This window comes from Equus quagga, chromosome 6 (genome assembly GCF_021613505.1).
Source record: "Equus quagga isolate Etosha38 chromosome 6, UCLA_HA_Equagga_1.0, whole genome shotgun sequence".
Lineage (NCBI taxonomy): Eukaryota > Metazoa > Chordata > Mammalia > Perissodactyla > Equidae > Equus > Equus quagga.
In genome coordinates this window covers 4,328,822-4,354,664 of record NC_060272.1, presented here as the reverse complement: position 1 = coordinate 4,354,664, position 25,843 = coordinate 4,328,822, and the positions used below count along the sequence as shown (strand labels likewise).

At 46.0% G+C, this 25,843-nt stretch overlaps 1 protein-coding gene across 1 annotated transcript in view; it reads right to left on the bottom strand.

Moving 5' to 3' along the window:
* Positions 1-16,578: 16,578 nt before the first annotated feature.
* Positions 16,579-25,843, bottom strand: part of ANKRD10 (ankyrin repeat domain 10) — a 33,722-nt gene continuing 24,457 nt past the window's right edge. Inside the window, exons 5-6 of the mRNA XM_046663677.1 lie at positions 21,482-21,577; positions 16,579-18,178 (exon numbers count right to left, since the gene is read on the bottom strand). Coding sequence (XP_046519633.1) covers positions 17,703-18,178; positions 21,482-21,577 — 572 coding nt within the window. The 3' untranslated portion in view covers positions 16,579-17,702. The remainder of the gene's footprint in view (positions 18,179-21,481; positions 21,578-25,843) is intronic.

Here is a 25,843-nt window from a genome sequence, read left to right as displayed (position 1 = left end):
GCATAATATCCTCCAGGTCCATCCATGTTGTCTCAAATGGTACGCTTTCCTTCTTTTGTAAGGCTGAATAACATTCCATTGTATGTACATACATTTTCTTTATTTATTTATTTGCTGATGGACATTTGGGTTGTTTCCATGTCCTGGCTGTCGAGAATAATACTGGAATAACATGAAAATGCAGACATGTCTTCGAGATGCCAGTTTCATTTCCTTTGGGCACATACTCAGAAGTGGGATTCCTGGAGCATAAGGCGGTTCTATTTCCAACTTTTTGAGGAATCTCCATGCTATTTTATACAGCAGCTACACCATTTTACGTTCCCGTCAACAGTGTACAAGGGTTCCAGTTTCTCCACATTCTCGCCAACACTTTTTTTTCTAACAGTCATCCTAATGGTGTGAGATGATATCTCATTAGGGTTTTGATTTGCATTTCCCTGATAATGAGTGAAAAAAGGTGAGCACCTTTTCATGTACCTGCTGGCTGTTTGTATGTCTTCTTTGGAGAAATGTCTGCTCAAGGCCTTTGCCCATTTTTAGATGAGGTTATATGGTTTTTTGCTATTGAGTTGTAAGACTTCCTTACATATTTTGGAAGTTAACCCCTTATAAGAGATGTGGTTTGCAACCATTTTCTCCCATTCTGCAGACTGCCTCTGCGCTCAGTTGCTGGTTTCCTTAGCTGGGTGGCTCTTCAGTTAGATGCAGTTCCACCTGTCTACTTTTGCATTTGCTGCCTGTGCTTTTGGTATCATTTCTGAGCCATCGTTGCTGAGCCCAATGTCTAGGAACGTCCTCCTCTATGTTTTCTTCCAGGAGTCTTACGGTTTCAGATCTTACATTTAACTCTTTAAGCCATTTTCAGTCAATTTTTGTGTATGGTATAAAATAAGGTATGACTGGAAAATTTAAAAGCCTTAACCAAAAAAGCATTAGAACAGGAGAATTCAACAAGATGACTGGATATGAGACAAACTTATGCTAAAAAATTCTTTTTTATTGACATTGTAAGAAAATGAAATAGGAAAAAAAAATTCATTCATAATGGTAGCAAAAATTGAGAAACAACCATGAATAAGTATAGCACATATCTATGTGATGTGTATTATACGTATGTACGTATATACAGACACACACAAACAAATACATAAAATAGCATTACCAAAGACCCAGACGAAGGAGAGGCACCCAGATGGGAAGATAGTAGCATGAAAGCGCAAGTCCCTTTAAAAGTAATATAGAGATGCAATGTAGTTGATCAGTTAATTCTAATGTTCAGCAGGAAAATAAATGTCTAAGAATAGCAAAGAACATCATGGAAAAGAAACAGTGGGAAACTGGAATAAACTCAGTCACACGAGCACAGGAACAGAACAGAATCTAGAGGCCTTTGCAAGACACATAGGCATTTACTCTATGATAAAGGTGGCACTTCCAAACAGTGTGGAAGGAAGCCAGGGAATAAATATTTGGGCGGCAGTACCTATCTATTCAGAAGAAAATAAAAGTTAACGCTGGCCTCACACTGCAAAAAAAAATCTAAGCGGATTAAGAACTATATATAAAAACAAGATCACGAAAGAACTGAAAGAACATGTAGCAGAATATTTTTGAAATCCTATGGCTGGGAAAGCAATTTAATACATAAAGAAATTAAATTCAGAAATCATCAAAGGAGAGAAGGACTGATTCGACAAAAATCTTCTGTGGGTTAAAGACATTAGAACATAGTTAAAAAACAAGTAACAGAAAGGTGGGAATATGTGCCACTCAGAGAGAGGGCTGATAGCACACAACAGCTTATATAAATCAGCAAGAAAGGGCCTCTCACAGAAAGCTGGAGAGAGCACACAACCAGTCAGGGAAAGATAATCCAGCTGATCAAGAACCACATAAAAGATTGTAGCCCCACTGCCTAGTGGTTAAGTTTGGAGTGCTCCACTTTGGCAGCCTGGGTTTGGTTCCTGGGCATGGACCTACACCACTCATCAGTGGCCATAATGGGAAAGTGGCTCACATGCAAAAAGAGGAAGACTGGCAACAGATGTTAGCTTAGGGTGAATCATCCTCAGCAAAAAGAAAAAAAAAAAAAAGATCGTAGCTGAAATTTCCTCGTATTGAAGTCAGCTTAAAGTTATGGTCAAATCCCTGTTTAAATTCAGTTGAAAATGTTTCGTCCTATAAAATATATTGAAACAGTAAGAAACTGATTCTGGAAACTGTGAGGCGTTTTGTGCTCGGGGGCAGCTGAGGCTGCCCCCTTACCTGCTCCGTGTTACCCTATCCTTTTATCTTGATCAAGTCTGACAGGCACTAGTCACAGTTCTTGCTGTTGTTTTAATTTGCATTTCTCCATTCATTATGCAGATTGATCAACTGAGTTGTCATCTCCTTAAGGGTAAACTCCTGATTTTGGCAGAAACACATTCCATCACATTCCATAAAGAAAATAAGTTTCAGAGAAAAGTTGCTGTTCCTTACAGGCAGAAATTGAGAGCCGGGTAGGGGGAGCAGAGCAGATGACGTCCCCCATGACCACATATGTAACTTCAGCAAATCTGACGGTTCAACTCAAATGGCATTTTAAATTCTCTTTCAGTGTGTTTCTAACTTCTTTTCCATGAGCTCTCTCAAGGTGAAATGAATTATTCCCTTTCCAGTTTCAAAAAGAGCCATTAATACTTTAAGTATCACCATCCCAACTTTAAAAAAACACACACAGTCAAGGAGCCAACTTAATTAAAGTTGGTTTCCGGGGTCGACAGCTGAAGTGATTTGAATAAAATGATGAGATTAATGGCCCAGTGGACTGTGGTGGGCGTTTGGGGCGAGTGGTCTCCCCCAGGCTTCCCGGGCAGCATCATTAACTCTGAGGGCGATACCCCCACTGGTGGGTCTTGTCCTTGACTCTGTGCTCCTGGAAGCAAAATTACTCTTGGCTCCATCTGGTCCCAGCCTTCCGAGGAAATGTTAATTTTTCTGTCATCTTGTTCCCTCTCTGTGCCAGTTTTCAGCATCTTTTTAAAAGAGATTTCTTCTATGACTTGGCTGTATGTATTTTTTTCATCAGACAGGTGAGCCCTTATTTTGTTTGGTGGGGAATGAGGAACTCTCGGCTTCTTTTTAAGGTTTAAACGGGCCTGGCCTCAAGTCCCCCACCAACAGTGCTGTCCGCTCACTAGAGCCCTCTTGCTGGAGCTGATCTCCCGGTGCAGGAGCGCGTGGGTTAGTCACCATCTACGCCCAACGAGTCGACGGGGACTTCTTTGTAACTTGGTGGGACCTGGATGAGTTTTACAACGGGACCCTTAGTATCACCTAGGATGAGAGGAGGACTCCCTGGAGAACGCTGGAGCCACATTCGTGCTGGTGTCCCCGTGTCACCTGTTTGCACCGTGATTTGTTTCCTTCTCCCACTTGCATCGTATCAGGAACACACCCTTCCTATTGAAGGGGTTCAGAACAGGCCTCCCCACCACGTGCCGCTTTGTCATGTGGAATATTTTGAGCTAAAGCCAGTCAAGACCCTGTGGGCTCAAGAGGAACTCTTCCCTCTCCCTTAAAGAATTTACACTGGGGGCCTTGACCATAACAAGAGTTATTACCAGAAATAAATTTGTGTGACCTATCGGTATGGCAGGGCACAGCTCCAATGACTGAACATCTGCTCTTCTTATCGCCCTGTGAATCCATCCCATTCTTGGGCTCAAGGTGGCACAGATACCCCTTTTTACCTTTCTGTCTCTGACCCTCTCCTGTATGCGGGGTTCCCGTACATAAAAAATTAAGTTAGACTTTCTCCTATTAATCTGTCTCATATCAATTTGATTCTTAGACAAGCCAGAAGAACAGAGAAGGGTGGAGGAGAATTTCTTCCTCCCTCACACTACATATCCCTTTGTGTATGTGTGTGTGTGCACGCTCACACACACATTTACGTCTAGTTTTGTGTTTGTATCCATCCATCCATGTTGAGACACCTGAGCTCACACGGATGCCTCCAGGAGCAGTTTGACAGCCCAGGGTTCATCTGGTTTTCCTGTTCTGATCCCAACTCTATGCTTGACAAACGTGGACCTGGTGTTATGGCTCGTATTCATGCTGACCCAGTAGGGCAGCAGTCGGCCTGGCTTTTTCTTTTTCTTTTAATGTGGAATACTCCATATAGTGATAGAAAGATAAAACACTTCTGTCAAAATGAATGCTTTTCAGTCCATCTCCTACAGAAATCATTTGGATCAAACAGAGTTTTGAATGACACTTGGTAAAGGGATTTCCCATTTTGTTCACCAGGTGGTGATGGGGAGGACGCTGCTCCAGGTCTGCTCCGTCTGGCGTGTTTGACCGCGAAGCCCAGTCCGGCTGCTGCGCGCTCTGTGGTCCCCCATGTTGTTTGGCTGATGGCTCTCCTCTCAGAGGCCGTTGCTAGGAGGTGTTGTCAGGTGGAAATTTGGCAGTGTTCCCAGTTGTTACTGAGTGATCCAGGTTCTCTTTTACAGACTAAAACAAAAGCAAATAATATTTGAAGCCCCATTGTCCAGCGTGGGTGTCTAGGCTGGCTGAGTTACCTGGGCCGTCCCCAACAACCCCCGTGTTACCCTGTTCCAGCACGTGTCGACGCAGTCACTGTGCTGCCCTGACCACCTGTCTGCTCCCCCTCTCTCCACATCCTGTTTTCTTCACAGGGTGTGGGATTGACAGAATTATTTTATAAGGATGAGTTAGGAGCAACTCACCCCAGTTTGACTGGGTCTTTCCTCATTTTGCATTAAAAGTCTTGTGTCCCAGGGGCCGGCCTGGTGGTGTAGTGGTTGAGTTTGCACGCTCTGCCTCGGCGGCCTGGGGTGGCAGATTCAGATCCCAGGTGTGGACAGAGCACTGCTCATCAGCCATGCTATGGAGGCGTCCCATTAAAGTAGAGGAAGATTGGCACAGATGTTAGCTCAGCGACAATCTTCCTCACAGAACACCAAGTCCTGTGTCCCAGGACCCCCTCAGACCAAGCTGATCTGGATGGTTGGTCAGCCCAGTGAAGCACGTGCTGTGGGAAGTCCTTCAGAAGCCATGAGTGGGTGACAAACCTTCTGAGTCGTCACTCCCTCCTTTCAACACTCGCTTGGCTGGTAATAGGATTCTAGGTTAAACATCACTTTCCTTTCAAAACTTTGGAACAATTCTTCATTAGTAGGACCACCGACCACCCTCCTGGGAGGTGCTCCTGGGTCTCCCTTACGTAATAGCGTGGATGCCCACACACCGCTCTCCTCGACCTGAGGGTCAGTTCCATGCCCGTCTAGGGCACGTCCAGGAAAAGTCGCCAATTTTTACAGAATCCACTTAAAATATTTGTTTAGAAGTTTGACATTTACAGAAACAGTGCAGTATGGAGAGTGCCCGTAGAACACCCCTATTGTTAGCATCTCGCATTGGTATGGTACATCTGCGACAGTTAAGGAACCACGTTGATACACATTATAAAGAAGGAACACACTTTATTCAGATTTCCTAATTTCTAGCTCATGTCCTTTTTCTGTTCTATGGGACCATGTCACACTGTTCGCCAAGCCTCTTTCTGCCCTTGGCTGTGAGTGTCTCAAACAGGCTTTGTTCTGACAACCTGACAAGCCCGTTCTCATCAGCGCATCTGGAGCTTGGTAACCCAGCTCGCCCACCTGTCGGCCCAGTGATGTCAGGACTCTCCTGAGTGAAAACTGGAACGACCCTTAGCAGGCGTGACTTACACAGGCGAATCTTAGGTGAAGAATGCTTTCCCTGGATCAGGACAAAATAACACTCGCTGAGCTCGGCCGTCTCCACATGTCCCTCATCTGCTGGTGAGGACAGAGCCCACTGCAGGCTGCTGATGCTGACCCCAGCCCCTCCCGCTGTAAAACAGTGAGGTCCGTGCTGCTCACAGGGTTCTTCTTTCTCCTTCCTTTGTTTTCTTCCTTCTTCCTGAGGCTCTTGGCTGCAGCGTCGGGGCGTGACGGCTGCACACCACCCTGTCCCAGGGGCCCCAAAGAGAAATTCCCGAGAGCAATCATCACTTCAGGTTCATGAGCCCCCAGCCGCGGTCGCAAAGGCCGTCCTCCATCAGGGCCTCCGGGGCCCTCATCCAATGTGGCTGGGTGCCTTTTACACGAACGCTGTGCTTGGCAGATGGCACCTCTACAAACCTGTGTCTCGGTTCAAAGCTGAGATTCCACCTGGAACTGAGAACGGCTGATGGGCTGGACGGCTCTGAGGGGTTCCCCACCTCTGGAAGGTCAGCGTCCCACGCAGGGGAGAAGGGCCCCACCCACTGACTCCGTCGGGGCCACCAGGAGACAGAAACCAGGCCAATTCCATCAACAGGAGAAGTTAAGGCAAAGGTTCCCCAGGTTGGAGCTGCCAGCTGGACAGCAGGAGTGCACCCAGGAAAGCTCTGGAAAGCTTTCCCTCTGGAAGTCATCGACCAGCGTTCTCAGTCTTTCTTCTTCTGTTGCTGTGAGAATTGGCTGCTGCTTGCATATCGATGTTTAGTGGCCTCATGCTCCAAGGCCAAGAGGCCCATTTGAGCACATCCATGCAGTCTCCCCTCGGCAGCCTGACCCCTAGCTTGTCATTACCTCGTCCCTTAAGGGGAATTTCCCCCCACACGGAAATGCTCCATCAATTCCCTTTGTTACAAGATCTTGCCATTGTTACTAGGCAGGCTGCCCACAGGAGGTAGAGAATGCAATCAGCCTGGTTCCAGCATCTATATTAATGGTTCTGTCCTTTTGGAGTAACCTGTGGAGCGCGCTTCAACAGCTGTCACTCTAATCCTGTGCCTCCCTGCTGGGCGGGTCCATGCGGCCAGGAGGAAAGGGCTTTGTTCTGCTGGAAGCCTCTCACAGTCCTGTCCCCTCTTGCTCTTTCAGAGAGAATTTCAAAACTCCTGGAGTAAGGAGACTGGGTCCTTGTCATGGATTGGAGACTTAATGTGCTATTTGACGCAGGGGTCCATGTTCTGCTTGCAAAATTGGCTTAGATTTTCTTGAACTGTATGAACTGTCGGAAAAGCCGTCCCAGCAGACGACAGACGGTAATGAAAAGGTCTCTTTTAGCAGAAGGGGAATGGGACTGACTGGCTGATGCACCTCGGTTGTGATTTTGTAGCTGTTCCTAAAAACATTTTAATTAAATTCAGTGGTGATAGCGCTGCGTCAGTCATAAAAGGTAAATCCAAGGTCGTTTTCCAGCGCTCTGGAATCTCGGCGCTCAGGGAGGGGCAGGGGTGGGGCAGGGAGGAGAAAGCTGGGAGGGACTTGGATAAACCAAGCAGAGTTGTTCTAATCCGATCTTTCTTATTTTGTCCTTAAAATGTCTTTATTTAAATGTACTTGCTTCAGATCGTCCTTAAAAAACAGTAATAAAATGAAATGACTGCTGCCTCCTTTGTACCCTCCCTCCCTCTGCTGCCATCCTCCCTCCGAGGTGACCTCTCCTGAAGGTGGTGGACATCGCTCCTGTCGACCTAGAAAACAGAAATCAGTTTAAGAGGCAAAGCGTTTATTTGGGATCAAAGAACTGCCATTTCGGAGCACGGATTTAGGTGGAAATCCAAAGAGTGTCCTGATCACAGGAGAGGGGCTCAGGGTTTTTATGGGAAGAAGGGAGGAAGATGAAGTGACTTGTCTTAAGGAGAGTTCACTGGCAAGAGATGAGGTCAGGCTGGTTTGCATTTCACAGAGCCGGTCACCAGCAAAGTCCCGTTCCACCAGTCCTTATGATGAGGATTTTTAGGCTGCTTAATTTTAAAATAGTTTATGATGAGGATTTTTAGGTTGGTTACTTTTAAAACTGTAGATGAGAAGCAGGCTCCGAGGACTGGAATTTTGCTTGCTCTTTTGAGACATTTGCGTTTGTGAAGGAAGGGGGGGGTGACCTTGTAGGGACCCGAAATTGGCCACCCCAGGATATGTCTCTTTGGCATCGGGATTGTTTTGGGCTGATTGCTTTTGATAAACTGGGACAGGGAAGGAGGCTCTGAGGAATGGAACTTACCCTTGTTGGGACACATTTACATTTGTAAGGTAAATCTCTATCTGTAAAAGGTGCCTCCCTCTCTGTACCAGGAAGAGGAGAGATGACCTTATCCCTAGAAACTCTTAATGGGGAAGGCAAGAACTTAAGTTGGTTGCTGTCTGGCAATCTCATGTAACTGGTTTAGGGTGGTGGCGTCTAACCTTTCTAACCCTTACTTAATCCGATTTGATTCTTGTCTAAAAGTCATGGGATCACCCAATGACCAGACCCCACCTGCACTGATACCATTTTAACTTTTTTTCATGTTCTTTCCTTTGTCTTGTAAAGAGATGAATCATATACCTATGCCTTAAATTTAGCCCTAACCCTCAACTCGGGGCAGCAGCAGGAGCTCTGACTGCCCGTGGGTCCTGTCCCCACGCACCAGCTCTGCCTGCCCATGGGTCCTGTCCCCATGCCAGCGGGGGCAGCAGAAGCAGCAGCAGAAGCTCTGCCTGCCCATGGGTCCTGTCCCCATGCTACACTATTCTCTAAATAAAAGAGCACTACTGCCAGATCTTGAGAGTCTAAGAAATCTTTCTTTCGACTCCTCGGCTCACCGACCCCGCATCACTTAGAGAGCGGATATTCTTGTCCCGACTGACTTCTTGGGATGTTGGTCCAGTTTGGAAGATAAAGAAACAAGGCGAGCAAGGCAATTCCTCGGGATGGCTGCTCCAGCTCTGTCTTAACAGGGCTCCACTCACGTCATCTCTCACACTCCGGTCCACGTGGCTTTACGCTCTTATTACACCTGCCTATGTAGCCACAGACAATACGTAGTGTTTTTAGACATTTAAGCTTGCACCACGGACTTGTGCTGCACATGGCATCCTGTATTTGGTTCTGTCACCCAACACCATGCTTGCTATCCCTGATCCTCTGTGAAGACTGGGTTCGCATCTATTAACTGCTCTGTAGCATGAATGGTTCACAATCACACAGTAGTTGATGAATCCGCCCCACTGGCTGGATATTTACGCTGCGTCCGACTTCTGGCTGTAACAGTGAACATCCTTGTCCGTGTCTGTGCTGGGCAGGCTCGACGGCCCGATGATCCGACTCCTTATGCTCGTGCGCTTGCCTAATCCCTTCCGATTTGGTCTGAGCTCCATTTAGTGACTCACTTCTGGTGAACAGAAGGCGATAGATGTCACTTCCGAGACCAGGTTATGAAGACTGTGGCTTCCGACTTGGCAGCCCCCCTCAGGCTCTCCTTTGCCCATTTCAAGGGAAGCCAGCTGCTGTGATGTGAGCTGTCCCATGGGGAGGCCATGTGGCGAGGATCTGAGGGCGGCCCGGCCGACAGCCAGGCAAGAGCTGAGGCCCTCAGCCCAACGGCCCTCAGGAACTGAATCGGCACGAACGGCGAGTCTGCCAGAATTGCGGGAGGCAGCCTGCAGACAGGGGCCCCCACGGCACTCCTGGATGGGTCCCACCTGGCAGCAGGTGCCTCGTGAGAAACCCTGAACCAGAGGCGCCCGCCCAGCTGGCTGCACTGAGGTTCCTGACACACAGAAACTGAGCAACAATGAATGCTTGTTGTTTTAAGTTCCTAAGTTTTGGGGCAGTTTCTTACACAGCAATAGATAACTAACATGTCACGGTGTAAATTGTAAGAGTTTTCCAGAGTACCGCTAGCACTGGGATTACTGAGTCTTGGTGTTCACTGTCATTGTCAAGAAGCCACATGTTAGGATTTTGGATTAGAAACAAGATGAGTAGCTCTGAGTCAGCCATAACTCTCCTACCAGTACTGTAATTTCTTCCTCATGCGTGGCATGGATGACTCTGACTCAGGGCCCTCCCCGCATCCTTCCATCGCTCTCTCGTTTCATTACTTGCATGTGGCTGCCTTGCTCAGGCGATCCTTGTTACCCACAGTAGTTTTACATTCTATAAAGTCGTTGCCAACCCTGAGTGAGTGACTGTGATCACTGCCCCCAGGGGAGTAACGGGGTCGGGTTCCTGTCAGCCTCTGGCTGTGACATTCTCACCAAACCAACCATTCATAACCTTGTTTCGTGTGCTTCTGTTTAAAGACCCCTTAGTTCATATATATTGTTGACTCAGTAACACTGACCTCAGACCACCGCCCTAAGCTCGTGCCTGAGGGAGGCATCTGGCCCCTCAGAGGCTCCCTGCACTTGACGACAGCAGGTGGTAATCAGCGTTCTGCTTGCGGGCCCATGAACAGGGAAGTCTGCGACAAAAGGCACCAACAGGCGGCCCTGAGTATCCTGCGAGGTCGGTGTTGGAGCGTGAGAGCTGCAACAAGAAGGCGGGGCGCCGCCGGCTGGCCTCAGTGGGCACGTGTGCGCGGAGGCTTGAATGTTCCCCTCTCTGTGCAAGTCTGTGAATGACCCCAGGAGCCCCAGGGAATCTGTAGATGAGGTGACTGTCTACGTATTTGCATGAGCCTAAGTTCCAGCAAAACACGGGGTCTCAACCAAGCCACCTCTCGACGTTTCCACGGCATTCCCCATCCCCGTGGCCGTCGTCACTCCTGGCTTCTGGGATCTGCACCCACCCACCTGCACTGCTCCGCGAGAACAGACGGACACCTAGCCTTTCCCCTTCGCCAGGGGCACCAAGAGGCGGGTCTGCGCAGGGCGCCGGGGGACGTGGCGGGAGGAAGGCTGGGATCTGTTGTTCGCACTTTCTTTCCCTGTTGCACACTCGTCAGTGGTGCGTGTGTCTGCATGTGTGGTGGGGAGCTCTCTGGGGATGCTCTGACCCAGGCAGGCCCTCAGGGACACTGCAGCAGCAGCCGGCTGGTGACCTCCTCGGGGCCACCCTCCCATTGGACGGCAGGCACTCGGGGCCTCGTGCTGGCAGCCGTGTGCTGAGCCCCTGGATGCCCCGCCCGCCTCCACGGGCCTTGATTGCAGGATGAGTCCCCTGTTTGCTGGGTCTGGGGACGTCCTCGCCCAGCACCCCGGGGCACTTTGCCATCCAGTGGGCTGTGACCACAGCGCCCTGTGAGGCCTGAAGTGCAGCCTGGACACGGGACCCCTTTGCACTCCTGGGTCCCCTCCCTCTGCCCTGGCACAGCGTCCAGAACGCTCTTCCCGGTCTGTATAATTAATTAGCCTTCCATCCAAGTTCAGGAGTGTCTGATACCGACTTCCCTCTTTGAGTTACTGTGTGGTTTGTCTGCTGATGGGCCCCAGAGGGATACAGACAGGCCAGGATGCCATTTTTCCTTCCTGCCTGAGCCTGTCCCCTCCCAGCCACCTTCAAGGCCCTTAACCCATTAATTAATCTCTATTAATCCCATTCTCACCTCTGAAGTCACCACCAAATCTTGAATTCCTAACTTCAAATTATCCAGCAAAGGGGTTATTCAAAGTCTCTCTTTCAGGATGGCTTTTTTTTTTTTTTTTTTTTGCTGAGGAAGATTGGTCTTGAGCTAACATCTGTGCCAATCTTCCTCTATTTTACATGTGGGTTGCCACCATAGCACGGCCACTGATGAATGGTGTAGGTCTATACCGAGGAACTGAACCTGGAATGCCAAAGCAGAGTGGGCTGAACTTAACCACTGGGCCACAGGGCCAGCCCCTCAGGATGGTTTTTAAGACCTAGTCAAATCTTAGTTCCCTATCCTACAAAATCTTTAAACAAAACCAAAGAGAAGCTGACAGAAAAATGTTCATTCCTGCATTACTTCTAACGAAAAATAAGACCTCATAAATGTCCCACTGACTTGAGTCGAATCGGTTGTTTGAATTGTATTGTTTCTTACCTGGTCATTTCGGTGCATCATTAAGAGGAAGTCTGGTAAATACTTATCTTTAAGCCTTACCATTTTTTTCCAGTTCTTCCCAATGGCCGTCGCTCCCCCTTAGACTCCAACCCCAACCCATTCAACTCCGACACCCCCTTGCTGGCCTCGCCTCCTCTGGGCGCTCCGGGACCCCGAGCTGTGCGCTGTGCTTCTCTCCTCATGCTGCCTCCCCCCTCTCCCGATGCAGGGCCTGGAGGCGGCCCCTTAGCCCCTGTACTGCTTCCGGTTCATTCTTGCTCCCTCATCACCAGACACCGTCCGCCCCGCATCTCCCTCTGACCACACACCTGCCCCTCCTTGTGCAGTGACGTGCCCGCCCTGGGCCCTTCCCCTGGGGCCTGGGGCTTGCATGCCTGGCTCACTCACTCTCCAGGTTACTCAGGTGTCACTGTCCACAACAATTTGTTCCTCGAGCCCCTCATCATCACCACCCCTTGGCCTTCCCACAGACCTCGGCGCTGCCACGACTAGCCACACACCCCTCACGACCCTGCCCACAAACAGCCCCTAGTCCCGGCCCCTGCTTTCCAGCCCCTCCCTCTCCATCATCGGTTCCACCAGAGCCCGCCAGCCTTCTGTTCCCTGCTCCCTGCCCTTGTCCTCCCCCTCAGCCAGGCGACGCCGTGCTGTCCCGGTCACTCTCCCCACCCTCTTGGCCCTCTTGGCTCTGTTGTATTTGCTCAGGGAACCACAAAGCGGACTGAGTCCAATGGAAACGCAACCCTTCTGCTCAGTATCACTTTGAGTTGCACAGTCACCAACGTTGTGATGCCAGGACCTCCAGAACCAGGGAACCACACCTCAGGCCCAGGCTGCTCACTCACTGTTCCAGATGGCGGTCACCTTGCCACCGCCTTCTCCCACAGCCACTCAGCTGGTGGCTCACAATTTCCTGGGGGAAACGGGAGCCACAGAGGGCAGAGCGCTTCCCCACTCGCACCCCCAGCACTCGGCCCTCGTGGGGAGGACCCGCCCCGTCTCATGTCCTCCTCGGAAGGCCCGTCTCTCACCTGCACCCCCAGTGCCCCCTCTTCCTCTCTTCCCATCTTCAAAGTCTCTGGCGACATGACCCCTTCTCCCTATGGCCTATTTCCTGGCTTCCCCTTCAGGAAAACTCTTCAAAGAAAAGTTTTCCATGTTTCTGTCTCCAATCAGTCTCCCCTCATTCTGTTGTCCCCGTTAAAAAACCCCAATCTTGAGGAAAGCTGGAAGAGGACTTCGATGAGCACCCCTCTAGAGTCCCAGAGTTCATCACTTGGTGGCTGAGATCTCGTGGCCAAACACCAAAGGCCATCATGCACTTCTCTAGCTGTGTTCTGCAGACCCCCGAGGGCCCCAGGACCGTTTCAGGGGACCCAGGAGGTCACAACCCTATCACCGGGACGTGCCGTGACTTCTCCCCCGAGCTGACACTGGCAGTGAGGTCACAGGCGATGGCCAAACGGCTTAACGGCCAAACCTCAGCAACCACCGTCCCGCTTACCTTTGCATTCCTCCCTGCTGTGCACCCAGGTAAACAAAAGCCATTCACTAGAGAATGCCCTTGATGCCGTACAAACTACTACTTTTATTAAACCTCAACCCGAGTACATATTTTGTGTGATGAAATGGAAAGCGCGCATCCAGGTTTCTGTCACACATCCAAGCATGATGGTTGTCTCCAGGAAAAGCCCCGTCTGGCTGGTTGTTACAATGTAACTAGCTGCTTTGTTTCTGGAAACATTTTTTTTTTTTTTTTAAAGATTTTATTTTTTCCTTTTTCTCCCCAAAGCCCCCCGGTACATAGTTGTATATTTCGTTGTGGGTCCTTCTAGTTGTGGCATGTGGGACGCTGCCTCAGCGTGGTCTGACGAGCAGTGCCATGTCCGCGCCCAGGATTCGAACCGACGAAACACTGGGCCGCCTGCAGCGGAGCGCGCGAACTTAACCACTCGGCCACGGGGCCAGCCCTGGAAACATTTTTATTTGAAAGAATGATTGACAAACTATGGTTAAGACTTCCTTGTTTAGCAGACATAATTTTTAAAAATTAACTAAGTGACCCTGCCACTTCACGGGAAACTGACCATATTTGTGGCCAATGATAAAATTTGAACCTTCCAGCAAAAATCAGAACGTTGCACAACTTCTATCCACCACCTTGCACTTGACGGCTTCAACTTTTAGGAGATTGTTAGCGATAATGCGAAATTTAACACTAAATAATGAAATGCTCAGCATTTATAAGGTCTGCAGAACTAGTTAAAGAATATTTTCTAACTAGCTAGTGCCTGATCTTGTAAAACCAGGCATGGGTAAGAGGTCCATTCAAAGTGCAAGGTAAACAGATTTAAAGTAACTGAGGACAAGAAATTCATTGAGGGGCTGGCCCCATGGCCGAGTGGTTAAGTTCGCACGCTCCGCTGCAGGCAGCCCAGTGTTTCGTTGGTTCGAATCCTGGGTGCGGACATGGCACTGCTCATCAAACCAGGCTGAGGCAGCATCCCACATGCCACAACTAGAAGGACCCACAACGAAGAATATACAACTATGTACTGGGGGGCTTTGGGGAGAAAAAGGAAAAAATAAAATCTTAAAAAAAAAAAAGTTCATTGATACTGGTTTCTGATTCAATATTGCGACCAACCTTTAAGAAACTACCCCTGGGGCCGGCCTGGTGGTGCAGTGGTTAAAGTTCAGCATGCTCTGCTCTGTCGGCCCTGGTTCTCAAGTTCCAATACTGGGTGTGAACCTACACTACTCATCAAGCCACACTGTGGTGGTGACCCACATACAAAATAGAGCAAGAATGGCACAGATGTTAGCTCAGGATGAATCTTCCTCAGACAAAAAAAGAGAAGGATTGGCAACGGATGCTAGCTCAGGGCCAATCTTCCTAACCAAAGAAAAAAAAGGGAAACTAACCCTGCAGAGTGTTGTTGTTGTATCAAATACCCACAACTGTTGCAAAGGCTATTAACACACACCTCCCTTTCTCAATTACGTATCTGTACGAGGCCAGATTTTCTTCAGTACTTCAGCTACAACATCCATGTAGGCCTTCTTTCTCTCAGCAATGTATGGCAGTTTTCACTACAGTGGTCTTGAACACTTTTTTTTTTTTTAAATAATTAAGAATCTTTTTTTTTTTTTAAAGATTGGCACCAGGGCTAACAACTGTTGCCAATCTTTTTTTTTTTTTTTTTGCTTTATCTCCCCAAACTCCCCCTGTACACAGTTGTATATCTTAGTTGCAGGTCCTTCTAGTTGTGGGATGTGGGACGCCGCCTCAACATAGCCTGACGAGCGGTGCCATGTCCACGCCCAGGATGCAAACCCTGGGCCGCTGCAGCGGAGCGCGCAAACTGAACCACTCGGCCACGGAGCCGGCCCCTTCAACACCTTTTAAGATATATTCCTATGTACTTCATGGTTTGGGTGTTACTGTAAATGGGCTTATTTTTTATTTCATTTTCCAACTGTTTGCTACTAGTATTTAAGAATATAAGCACCTAAAATAGTCTTCAGACCAAAAGAGTGAGGAGCCAGTGAGCTACCGGAATAGTTCAGCATGAACTTCGTTTTGTGAGTTAGGCAGAGTGAAACTTAAGCTTATTCTTGATCAACGTTGAAATGTCCACAACTTTTTAAAGGATTACAAAATTCTTTTTTTCCGTAAAGTTCTAATGAAAACATTTTTCTCCCAGATATACACAAAGTAGACACAATAACGAATCGAGTTCCAGCGTCGACATCAACTCTCACCTGATCTTGCCTGAGCTTTATCTTCATTCACTTTCCCCTCCTGTATTACTCTGAAGCCAATTCCAGGCAAGATACGATTCCATAACGACGACTTCCTTACGTATCTCTAAACAGGAACTTAGCAGCCTAGTGTCCAGGACAAACTGTCTCCATCACCACTCCAGTGAGCACGTGGCCCTACTATAGATCCTGTGCACTGTTTTTACTCCCAAGAAGCAGTCACATGCTGTCCAATTCCCAAGACCAACCAAATGTTCTGATCCTCAGTGTATTTAAGAGATTCACTTAATATTTTCCAGCAAATACTAATTCACTATGAAGTCTGTGAAATACTCTACACAATAGTCCCAGCAAGGAATGGCATTAGGCCTCACCCTTCCTGCACACCCAGAGCAACGTGGGTGGCTTCTCAGAGCGGTCTGCTAAAAAAGGTTTCCCAGGCCACCAGTGTTCAGAGCTCGATTACTGATACCTGCCATGGGCACCACATGATTCTTTCCTTCTCATCATAGAGCCATTTTTGGACACTCCAAAGCCTAATGCTCCTTCCTCATTTTGGTCTATTAAGTTTTAGGATAACAAGCATAAAGCAACAAGTGTATTGAAGAACACAAGTAGGCATGCCAGAATGGCTATTCTGTCACTATTTACTAATTATAATTTATTCCTTTAAAAGGCTTACATTCATTAATATTGGCTGGCTCAAAGTTCAGCTAATTATGGTTGTTGTTTTTTATGAAAAGAAATGTGCAGGGACAATGTTGTTAGCTGACAGCATGTACACCCCCCCCAAAAGATCCAGCGAGATAAATTGTTCCTAAAACTAGAGAAGATGAACGAATCAAATACTACCCGGGGAGAATCTGAAGGTAAGAGTAAAATCTGACAAGTAAAATCACAGGCGACACTAACCTTCTACCCCGCTTCCCGTTCCTTCCAAGGGTACCACGCACCCCTCACGCCCCAGAAAGAAATCACACCCCAGGAACAAATCGAGTGTGAGAGTTTTTTATTCAATTTGCAAACAATTTAAAAACAAAATGTTAGTAACACTCTTAGAACATTGGTTTGTTCACTGGATGTTTTCTTTATCTTCACCAATTTTTATTACAAAAATCAGAAAAGTAAAAATTCATTACAATATTTGCACAGTGTAACCACTAGTTGCCTAAACAAAAGCTAATTTCTATAAAACCATAAACTTAACGCGGTTTTATTAAGAGAGAGTCAAAATTCTCTCAGTTAACTGGATACACATAGTGGTATATATTTTAAAGCAGAAACCCCCAAAAACCAAAAACAAGGAAAAAAAGAGAATATAAGTCAGAATAGTCAGTTAAATATTTTGACCTGACAGTTCCTACAAATAGTAACTTCCATTACATATAAAGGAAACCGTTACCTGTGGTAAAAATTGTAGAGACAAGGTAGGAAATGTGGAATAAAAACACAATAGGTCAGAAGCCAGGCCCCGGCTGGGCGTGTTTTCCATGAAACCCAGGGCAGGAGCCACATCGCCGAAGGGAGACCACGCTGTGTGTCAACAAGTAAAACCCTCACAACACGGCAAGTTGCAAAGTTTCACTGAAGAGACTGAAAAAGACAAGCGTTCTTTCTTCATACAAATCGCTGCCAGAAATCTTTGTAAGGCTACACTTTGCATAGGGAAACCGCCGTCTTGTCAAAAATTCTACAGGAAAGAGGAAAAATCAAGCTTTTCAAAATGGTGCCCATGTGCAAAGAGTTAAATTACCAGGCACCTCATTTACTGCCTCCAATTTATCTTGATCAGATATAATTCGACAAAAGGAAAAACGGCAATTTTTGGTGATAGCATATAAAAGGAAATATTGAGATTGGCAGCAGAAAAATGAAATTCCAAAAGTGCATTGTGTAAGAGGCCCACTACCCCGTGGCAGAAACACCTATGCACTCAGTCAGCCCTGCTCGTGCACGCCAGGACTCCCGGGGAACTCATCCAAGACAAGCCACCTTTTCAGAAACTTAGAGCATAAAAAACAAAACAAGTCGTGGCATTCCTTCAAGCTGACGCTACGTGAGCATTCCAAGTCGGGTACTGGGAAGGATGGAGTGTCCAGACAGGCAGGCGCTGGCCTCAGGAGCCGTGGTGCAGGCACATGGCACCCAGCACGGCGCTGTCGTACCTCTCCTCCACCTTCACGGAATTGGAATGCTCTAGCACACTGCTGAGCTCAGGGATACTCTCAGCAGTGTCCCCAAACCCGTGGTAATGTCCATAGTGCAAGTGCTCCCCCGCGTCTTCCACCCAGGAAGGTCTACTGGCTACGCAGCTGCTCGGGCTCCCGTTCAGGTGCAGAGAGCCACACATCTCGGGGCTAACGCTCATGGTCTTTTCTGGCTCCTCGGCCCCGTTAACACAGAGAGAGCCCTGGCTACTTGGAAACGGCCGGCCTGGAACTAATCCATTGCTAATTCCATTAGATCCTGTTAAGCAGTGGTCATTCCTGCTCTCCATCCCATTGAGCTGTGTCGTGGAGGGGAAGTCCAAATGTCCATTGATGACACATCCATTTGTCAATGTATTCGATACGGAGCTACTGTTTTTCATATCTGCATTAAGAAATACACCTGTCACCAAAATTCAGAACCAGAGGGGATGAGAGACTACAAAATGTTTCACTGCTGTTACAATTTTAAAAGATTAGCTTCTTTTCTTTTCTCTCTACAACAAACCAGTTCCTTTTCCAAAGTAAAAACTGTGCACAGGTAGATTTAAAATAAAACACAACAGTAACATCTGCCTGGTAAGACAGGAAACACTGGTGAATCTCAGCAGCACTGTGGAGCCAAATTTAAAAACTCGAGTTCACAAATATACTGCATGAAAAATACCAAGAGTACTGAATAGCCATCAAAAACGTGTTCTCATTTTAAGACTACTCTTGGAGAGGAGTTTTTAAAATCACCCCTGAAAAAGTCCATCAGAACTGAATGTAAGGATTCCCACAAAGGGTTAAAACAAAACACAAAACTTCCCCAGCTTTCAAGGAAAAAAAGAAAAGCAGTCGGTGAAGCAGGTGAATTAAGGAAGCCCCGTGGAGCAGGTGAGACCGTCACGCACGCTTCTTAAAGCGCCCCACCTCGGTCAGGGAGGCACACCCAGGAATATGAAAAGGAACCACTTTTTCATAGTAACACTCAAATCTACACAGTCCTTCTGCAAAATGCCACAAGCAGCACTGGCAGAGCGCAGGGAGTGGCAACTACAGGAAGGAACTGTGAATAATGATGATTCACATGCACACAGTCTTGGGCCAAGAGCACAGTTCTGAAGAGTTTCTTCTCAGTTCGGCCGTTACAGTGACTATGATATCCAAGCTTCCACTTTACCAGGCTACTTTCAAAACCACCAATGTTGGGAAAGAGTTGGTAGTTTAATCTGCATATAGAGACATCCAGTAAGAGGAAGATGTCTTACAGGAAAAAAGGTCAATCACAAAACGTTTGGGCACGTGGGAACAGGCAAATTACGCATATTTCTCTGTATAATGAAACTCGAGAATTAATATTCACGTTCACAGAAATTCACAGAACAGTATAGAGAGTGACCCGAAACTGCGTCTTGCTTGGTGATATTAAATCTGAACCCAATGCTGTGCACTATTAGGCAAGGAATGTGTGAAAGACGGAGGAGCTGAGCTCTACAAGCTTCCGAGGGAGAGCTGCTCACGGGGCGAGTCTCCCCTCAAAGGGCTGACTTGCCGCTTCGCCAGCTACAGACCTCTGATCCGCACCTGCACAGAGGCTTCTGGGCGTCCTGCAAACCTTCCTGCCAACAGGCAGTCACGGCTTGTTCAGGGACGAAAACGTCTTCTCGACATTCCATTAATCATGAATTTTCTGGCAAGTTAAGTGACATAGTTTAATAACTGCGACAAATTCTTCAGAGGATTAGGGATTTTTTTTTTCAAATTAAATGATCGCTTTTCTATTTAGTCAAAACTCAAAGCTAAAGAACAAGTGTTTCAAGAACTAAACATGAAGTAAAATAAAAGGAAATAAGACAAGTTGTTGTCAGGGACATATTTAAATTGTTTTTTCAAAAATAAAGTACAAATAACTTTTCCTGGGTGATAAAGTCATGACTTCGGCGGCAACCTTGAGTCATTCAGACAACTGGGACACTGCTAATGGAGACAGAGCTTCTATTCTCAGGTGATGGGGACTGCAAAAGTAAACACGCTGCCTCCAAAACCTGCGCTGACTAGACTCTTTCCTGTTTCACGCTCACTGTGCGTGGACGCTGATTTCCCCTAGTGTCTAGTCAAAGTAAATTAGTTCCATTACGCAATCTCAAAATCAAGGCTAGCTGCTAACTTCCTATCATTACAGCAAATCTAATAAAACTGAGCACGAAGGCAGCAGACACCCTAGAGACCGGCAAAGACAGCTGCCGGCCGGGACCGCGTCCGCAGGCCGCCTGTCTCCAACTGTCCTTCAGTCTGTCCAAGCTGCCTTTGGGACTCACGCCGCCCTCTCGCCCACGTGCCCGTCTACTGCTAGCCACGTCCAGCAACGTTGCATGTTTTGTTTGTTCAGTCAGATGTTAGAATGAAACGATGGGAGCATGGGGAAGGTTACTCAGCACCCATTACACGGGATGAACTGGGTCTGAAGCAAAGCATGGCTTTTTCAACGTAACGTTCAAGCTTGGTATTAAACTTAACCTGAAAACCTAGGGAATTAATGCTTGAAGATTAAAGAGTGATTAAACTCCTGCCTTTCAAACAGCACAGAACAATGCCATTTTTTAAAAAAAGCTTGCTTTGAGTTTTGTTATTTATCTTTAGCCAAGGTCTTTAAATGTACTCTCCCCTCAGAATTTCCCTTGGAAAATCTACTCATTTCATTTAATAATTTGGCAAAAAGGTGACTTACACTCATAACAATTCTGTACCTTTTAGAAAGATGTACACATTCTCTTTCCATTTTAGTGAACAGACATAACTTTTTTCATGTATGTCTGGGAAAAAATACATAATCTTTTATCCCCAGTGAAGACTTTAGTATAAAGACACAATAATAAAGTTTTTAAAAATCAGTATCTATTTCCAAATATATTAACGTGTTAAGAGAATGGCTAAAATGTTTTCATGGTCACCTAAATAAAAGAACAGTAGAAAAAGCTAAGTAAATGGATAACTCTTTACTCTAAATGCTAAATGAAACTGAGCCTTTGCCTTTTAAAAACCGAAAATGACTATCAACTGTTTTAATAGACTAAAAATGTTCACATATAAAACGTGCTTTGTGAGACACGGTGTTCAGCCTCTTACTAAAGAGTGAATGCCACAGGAACAAAGCAACCAGGGTCGAGTGGAAGATCCCAAATTGGCGTGACTGTTGAGTCACACCCCCAACACTTCCTGGTCGTCTGCGTCCACAGCAAGTCACCCTTCTTGCTGTTTGCTGCTTTGAAGTTACTAGCAATAGATGTTTGTTGTGTATATTCGCCTAAAGGTCCTATGTCAGAAAATTAAAAACGCGAAACCTCATTAAAATTAAACAAGGCACATTAAGCAAAAGCTTCAAACCAAAATAGGAAGATTGCACTTGTAGTTTTCATATCCATATAATGCACCAAAACCACTTATCCTTGATTCTACAAACTTGCCCAAGATATGCAAATTATAGTGTAACAGTCTTTAAAAAGCTGGACAACAAAGTGCAAAAATCATTTGAATTTATGTTAGAAATAATACGCATACTGATTCTTGCAACGACAAGGGGTCTGCATTGCTGAAACAGTATATATTTCTATTTCTTTTGGTCCAACAGAACCACCTTCCTGTGGTTTGGTGTCTTCGACCATTGGACCGTTGTTGAAGCTAACGGGAAACTGTCCACTCCCACCTGTTACGACAGCAAACTCTCTATCGACGTGCATTTTGTCAGCATCATCTTCTGTCTCGCCGTTCACTAGTGACATCAAGTAATCCGAGCTTTGAGCTGCACAGAAAACAAAGGCACTTTCAGACTCCCCGTACATGCACCACGACTTCAAGACAAATGTTTCTCATTCCCTTTTGTCAGAGCATTGAATACTCCAGCACTGCCAAATAATTATCTACAGATTACTAATGGACTTGGTACACTACCAAGAAACTTACTTTTCCACAATAAAAAATATTTCCTGGAGTATGCAGTTTCAAGCACAAGTCAAGGAATTTCAGATACCTATCTCATTTACGACTGTTATTTGGAGAACATAAAAGCAGTTATACAACCCAGATACATTTCTAAATATTTTTAAAAATTCAGCATAATCTCTATTATGCCCAAAAACATTCCTTCAGTTCTTTTTCATAAGTAAATACTAAGACAATTCTTGAATAATATCATAGAAATCATTAAAATGATCCTCAAAGAAAAAAATCAATAATTTCAGTAACAGGAAATAAGATAAAAGCCGAGACTCAAGACAGGTCTCTCAACGTTGTCCCTGAGTGTCACCGGCCCTCTGCACCAAGACACAGTAAACGTGGAAGCAAACATTACATCTTAGTTCCAAGATATTTGGAGCTGAAGTGGGATATATATATACATACATACATATATATATATATATATATATATGCACATTTCTTACAAAATTTTCCTCCTCTGTATCTTGGAGAACAGCTAAGGTGCACATTTAACCCCTTTTCCTCCGAGCATTGCACTCTGTGCAGAAACACCTTGCCGGGCAAACCCCAGTAATCCCTGCCTCTCCGGAGCAGCCACTCTCATTTGATCTATGGCTTCCAAGTCTTAATAAACATGTATTTTTATACAAATGGATCCAAAAATCATTTTTCTACCTTGCTTTTATTAATTTACCATGGCATGAATGAATCGCATCAACTAAGTTCAAAAGAATCTTTCAAGTTGAATGATAATCCACTGTACGGCTGCATTATAATGCTCCCACCACCAAATTCCCCACTACCGTGCGGGTTGCTTCAGTTCTCCTCCCCATCACGAATACCATAACTAAACATCCTTAAAAATGCACCTTTGTGTGCTTTTCTGGTTCCTTGCTCTTAAATACCTAGGATTATTTCTGGGCCAAAGAATATATACAGCAAATAAGTAACAACTTTCAGTGCTTTCTTTCAAATAAACATTTCTCTCAAACATTTACAAACAGAGAAATGAACTTTGCAGCTTTAATTCCTCATAGAGGTCTATGAGTCATGTTCAATATAGGAAGGAGCACACCAGTTCCAGACTACTCTCCAAACTGCTGAAACCAACGATGATAACGTATAGCCCTTATGAGAAAAACGAGTTCTCAATTAGTGTGCAGGAGAAATAGAAACACACAGTGTGAGTTGCGTAGTTGGGGAAAAAGAGACATCTGCACAGGTACGAGGCCAAAAGCACCCTACAGAGAGGTGCTTTAAAACCAGAGGAATTAAACCATGGATTTGTCTTTTCCAGTCAAAGCTTTTAATCCTCCACAGGCCCCAAATCTGACAGGAAGGTTCTATCTTCACTATGAAACAAGGTACCTTAAAGGCATTGGTGGCAACCAGACTGTTTTAAAAAAAGGAGGCAGGGAGTGGGGCGGGTGTTCCAGGCCAGTGGACAAAGCCGCACAACCTTCAGGTGTCCTCGGTTGGTCATTTCAGAGATGAGGAACCTGCAGTCAGCGTGGGATCAGCTTCCCTCCTTCCGCACTCTCTGGCACCTGATAAGCCAACTCAGGTAGTTTCCTGAGAACTGGTGCTGGCTACTGTGACAAAACTACAAACACCTTTGTAACAAGACAGACTTCTCCGGGGATACAATGCAGATATCTTTAAGTACCCACACTCATAAAACATGAGGACGCCCCCCCACCTCCCCCAAACCTTCATAAAAGCAGGAATCTTCGTAGGTTCATTCCCTGACCTCAGTGCCTAGAAAAGTGCCCGCATCAATGAACGAAGCCCATTCTCTAGCCAGAAAAGGCATTACAAAGAAAGCAAAAAAAAAATAATAATAATAATTAGAGTGGCTATAGAGTGGAAGTGGGACATGAGAACAGACCTCCACTAGAGGGCCAGAAGAGCCCATGGCAAAGGGAGTTTGGGGACATTCAAAATAAAAAGATGAGCTGAGGCACAATGCCATTTTAAGGCATAAATTACTCTTAGCTAGAGCCCTATGCAGTGCACTGGGGACTCGCTCTGAAACTGTTCCATTTAGAAGATCCATGTCTTCTGCTAATGTAGAGTTTCTCATTAATAGAGCAGGATAAAAAAGAAACAGACCAGGGGCTCTCATATTTTAGTAAAGAAATTCTTTAATGTGGGAAGCATGTTATTGCAAACAGCCTAGAATTTATCTTTCTCTGCAAATATGCAATCTTTGTAGCGCCTTGTTTCCATAAAGTATCTGCAAGGATATTTAACAACTTGGCTGATAATCTAGCTGCCCCAGAACCTTGGAATGTATTTGATAATAATGCTTTCATTTCTTTAATCTTAGCACCTGTAAAGAGGAAGTGCTCAGCTGGATAGGGGCATCCAGGTTGCAATTATTTACTTTTTAAAACTGTACTTCATAAATCATGAAATTAAAATTGGGTCTCTTACAATTTAAACACTGGATCTGGACTTAACTCCTTTCTCCCACCATACCTATTACCATTGCCAAAGGAACTATTTAAATATTCCACATTGCATCTGAGAAAAAGCATCTGAAATGTCTCTTCCAAAGTTATCAATTTTGATTCCATTTAGGTTTTGGAAAAGAAGCACTTTCCCTGCCCATCTTATCACTCCCAAAGTTTATGGAACATTTTGTAAAGCATCCTTACCTTTTACTTTGGTTGCCAAAGCAGGTATTTGTTGAGAAGATTCTAGTACACATTAGATGATGTCTATTTATGATGGAAATCCACCTAGGATTGGCTCAAAAGAAACCCTCCCAGCTTCCCTCCCCCAGAGGCAGAGTCAAAACCAGGACTGACTACTGCCCAAGAAGGCCTCTCATTTTTGACCTCAGGGCCAGGAAAGATGCTTCATTTGGGAAGGCACCCAGGACAATGCAGAAGTCTGCATTTGTATTCTCATCTAAAATTCGAGAACTGAATAAAACTCTTAAAAGACAGTTCTCATTCTAAAACTACATAAAACTATTAATGATCAAGCAGCTTGCAAATGTAGAAAAGGCTTAATTTAGCTTTTAAAAGCCAGGGGTCTGCTGCATTACAGAAACTGTGCCGTCAAGGAAGCTCCTTTTTGTGTTGGCTATGTCAACTCAGGAAGATGCACTCTTACTGCACAACTCGCATGTCCTCAGAACACTGACATACATAAGGTGGACACAAAAGCAAGATTTTCAATGCCAGGCATGCTTCCAAGTATATCTAGCGCTTATGAAAAATGTCTGATCAGACTTAACTTTAAAGGCAATCTCTTGTAGGCAAAAATCAATCTCTGTAGTCCCACATTTAAGATATAAGTGCTCCAGTTAGCTAACACGGCACCACTTCCTAGACACACCCCACACAGGAGGCACCACCTGACATGCGCAGTACCTGGCAAGCAGTATCATATTGTGCGTTGAAGTGAAGCTTGGGCTCATGAGATAGCTTAGTGATTTACCTTCCCTTGTGCCTCCTTAGGTGCCAGAGCGGGCGGTCCCAAGTGGTGACCCACAACCCTTAGTAGCCAGGAGCACCAGGACCCCTCACACCCCCATGGTGTCCCCAATCTGGGAAGTCTGACCGTTGAGGAAGCTCTTGGTGGTTCTCCAGGAGAGGACCCAGAGAATGTTTCCTTGGTGGCTTGCCACAAATCACTATTAGAACTATTCTCTGGTCTACTATAGAGCACACTTTATCCAAATAACTAAGTGCCTTTTAAAAGCAAAGTCCTGTTAAAATTACAAGAACACCTACAGCCAGTACAAAAGTGGTTCTACTACAAGGTGACCTTTCTTGGGACAACATTCCTGCCATGGCCCCAAACGCAGCAGATGGCATGCGAAATTCAAGAGGGCAGGACACTGGAGATGCCAAGGTCACGGAGGAGCAGGGACAGTTCTGGACCACTAAGGAGGGATTTGGGGTCTTGTTAAAGAACAGAGGGCAGATGCATGTGAAAGAGACTGTCCTGAAGGCATGCCAGGAGCCAGTCCTGGCTGATTCCCACTGCAGCCGCCACACTTTGCTGCCAACAAAGGAGGTGTGTGAGGTTTGCTGAATTCCAGTCTACAACAGTAACAGTGGAAATCCAGGAAACT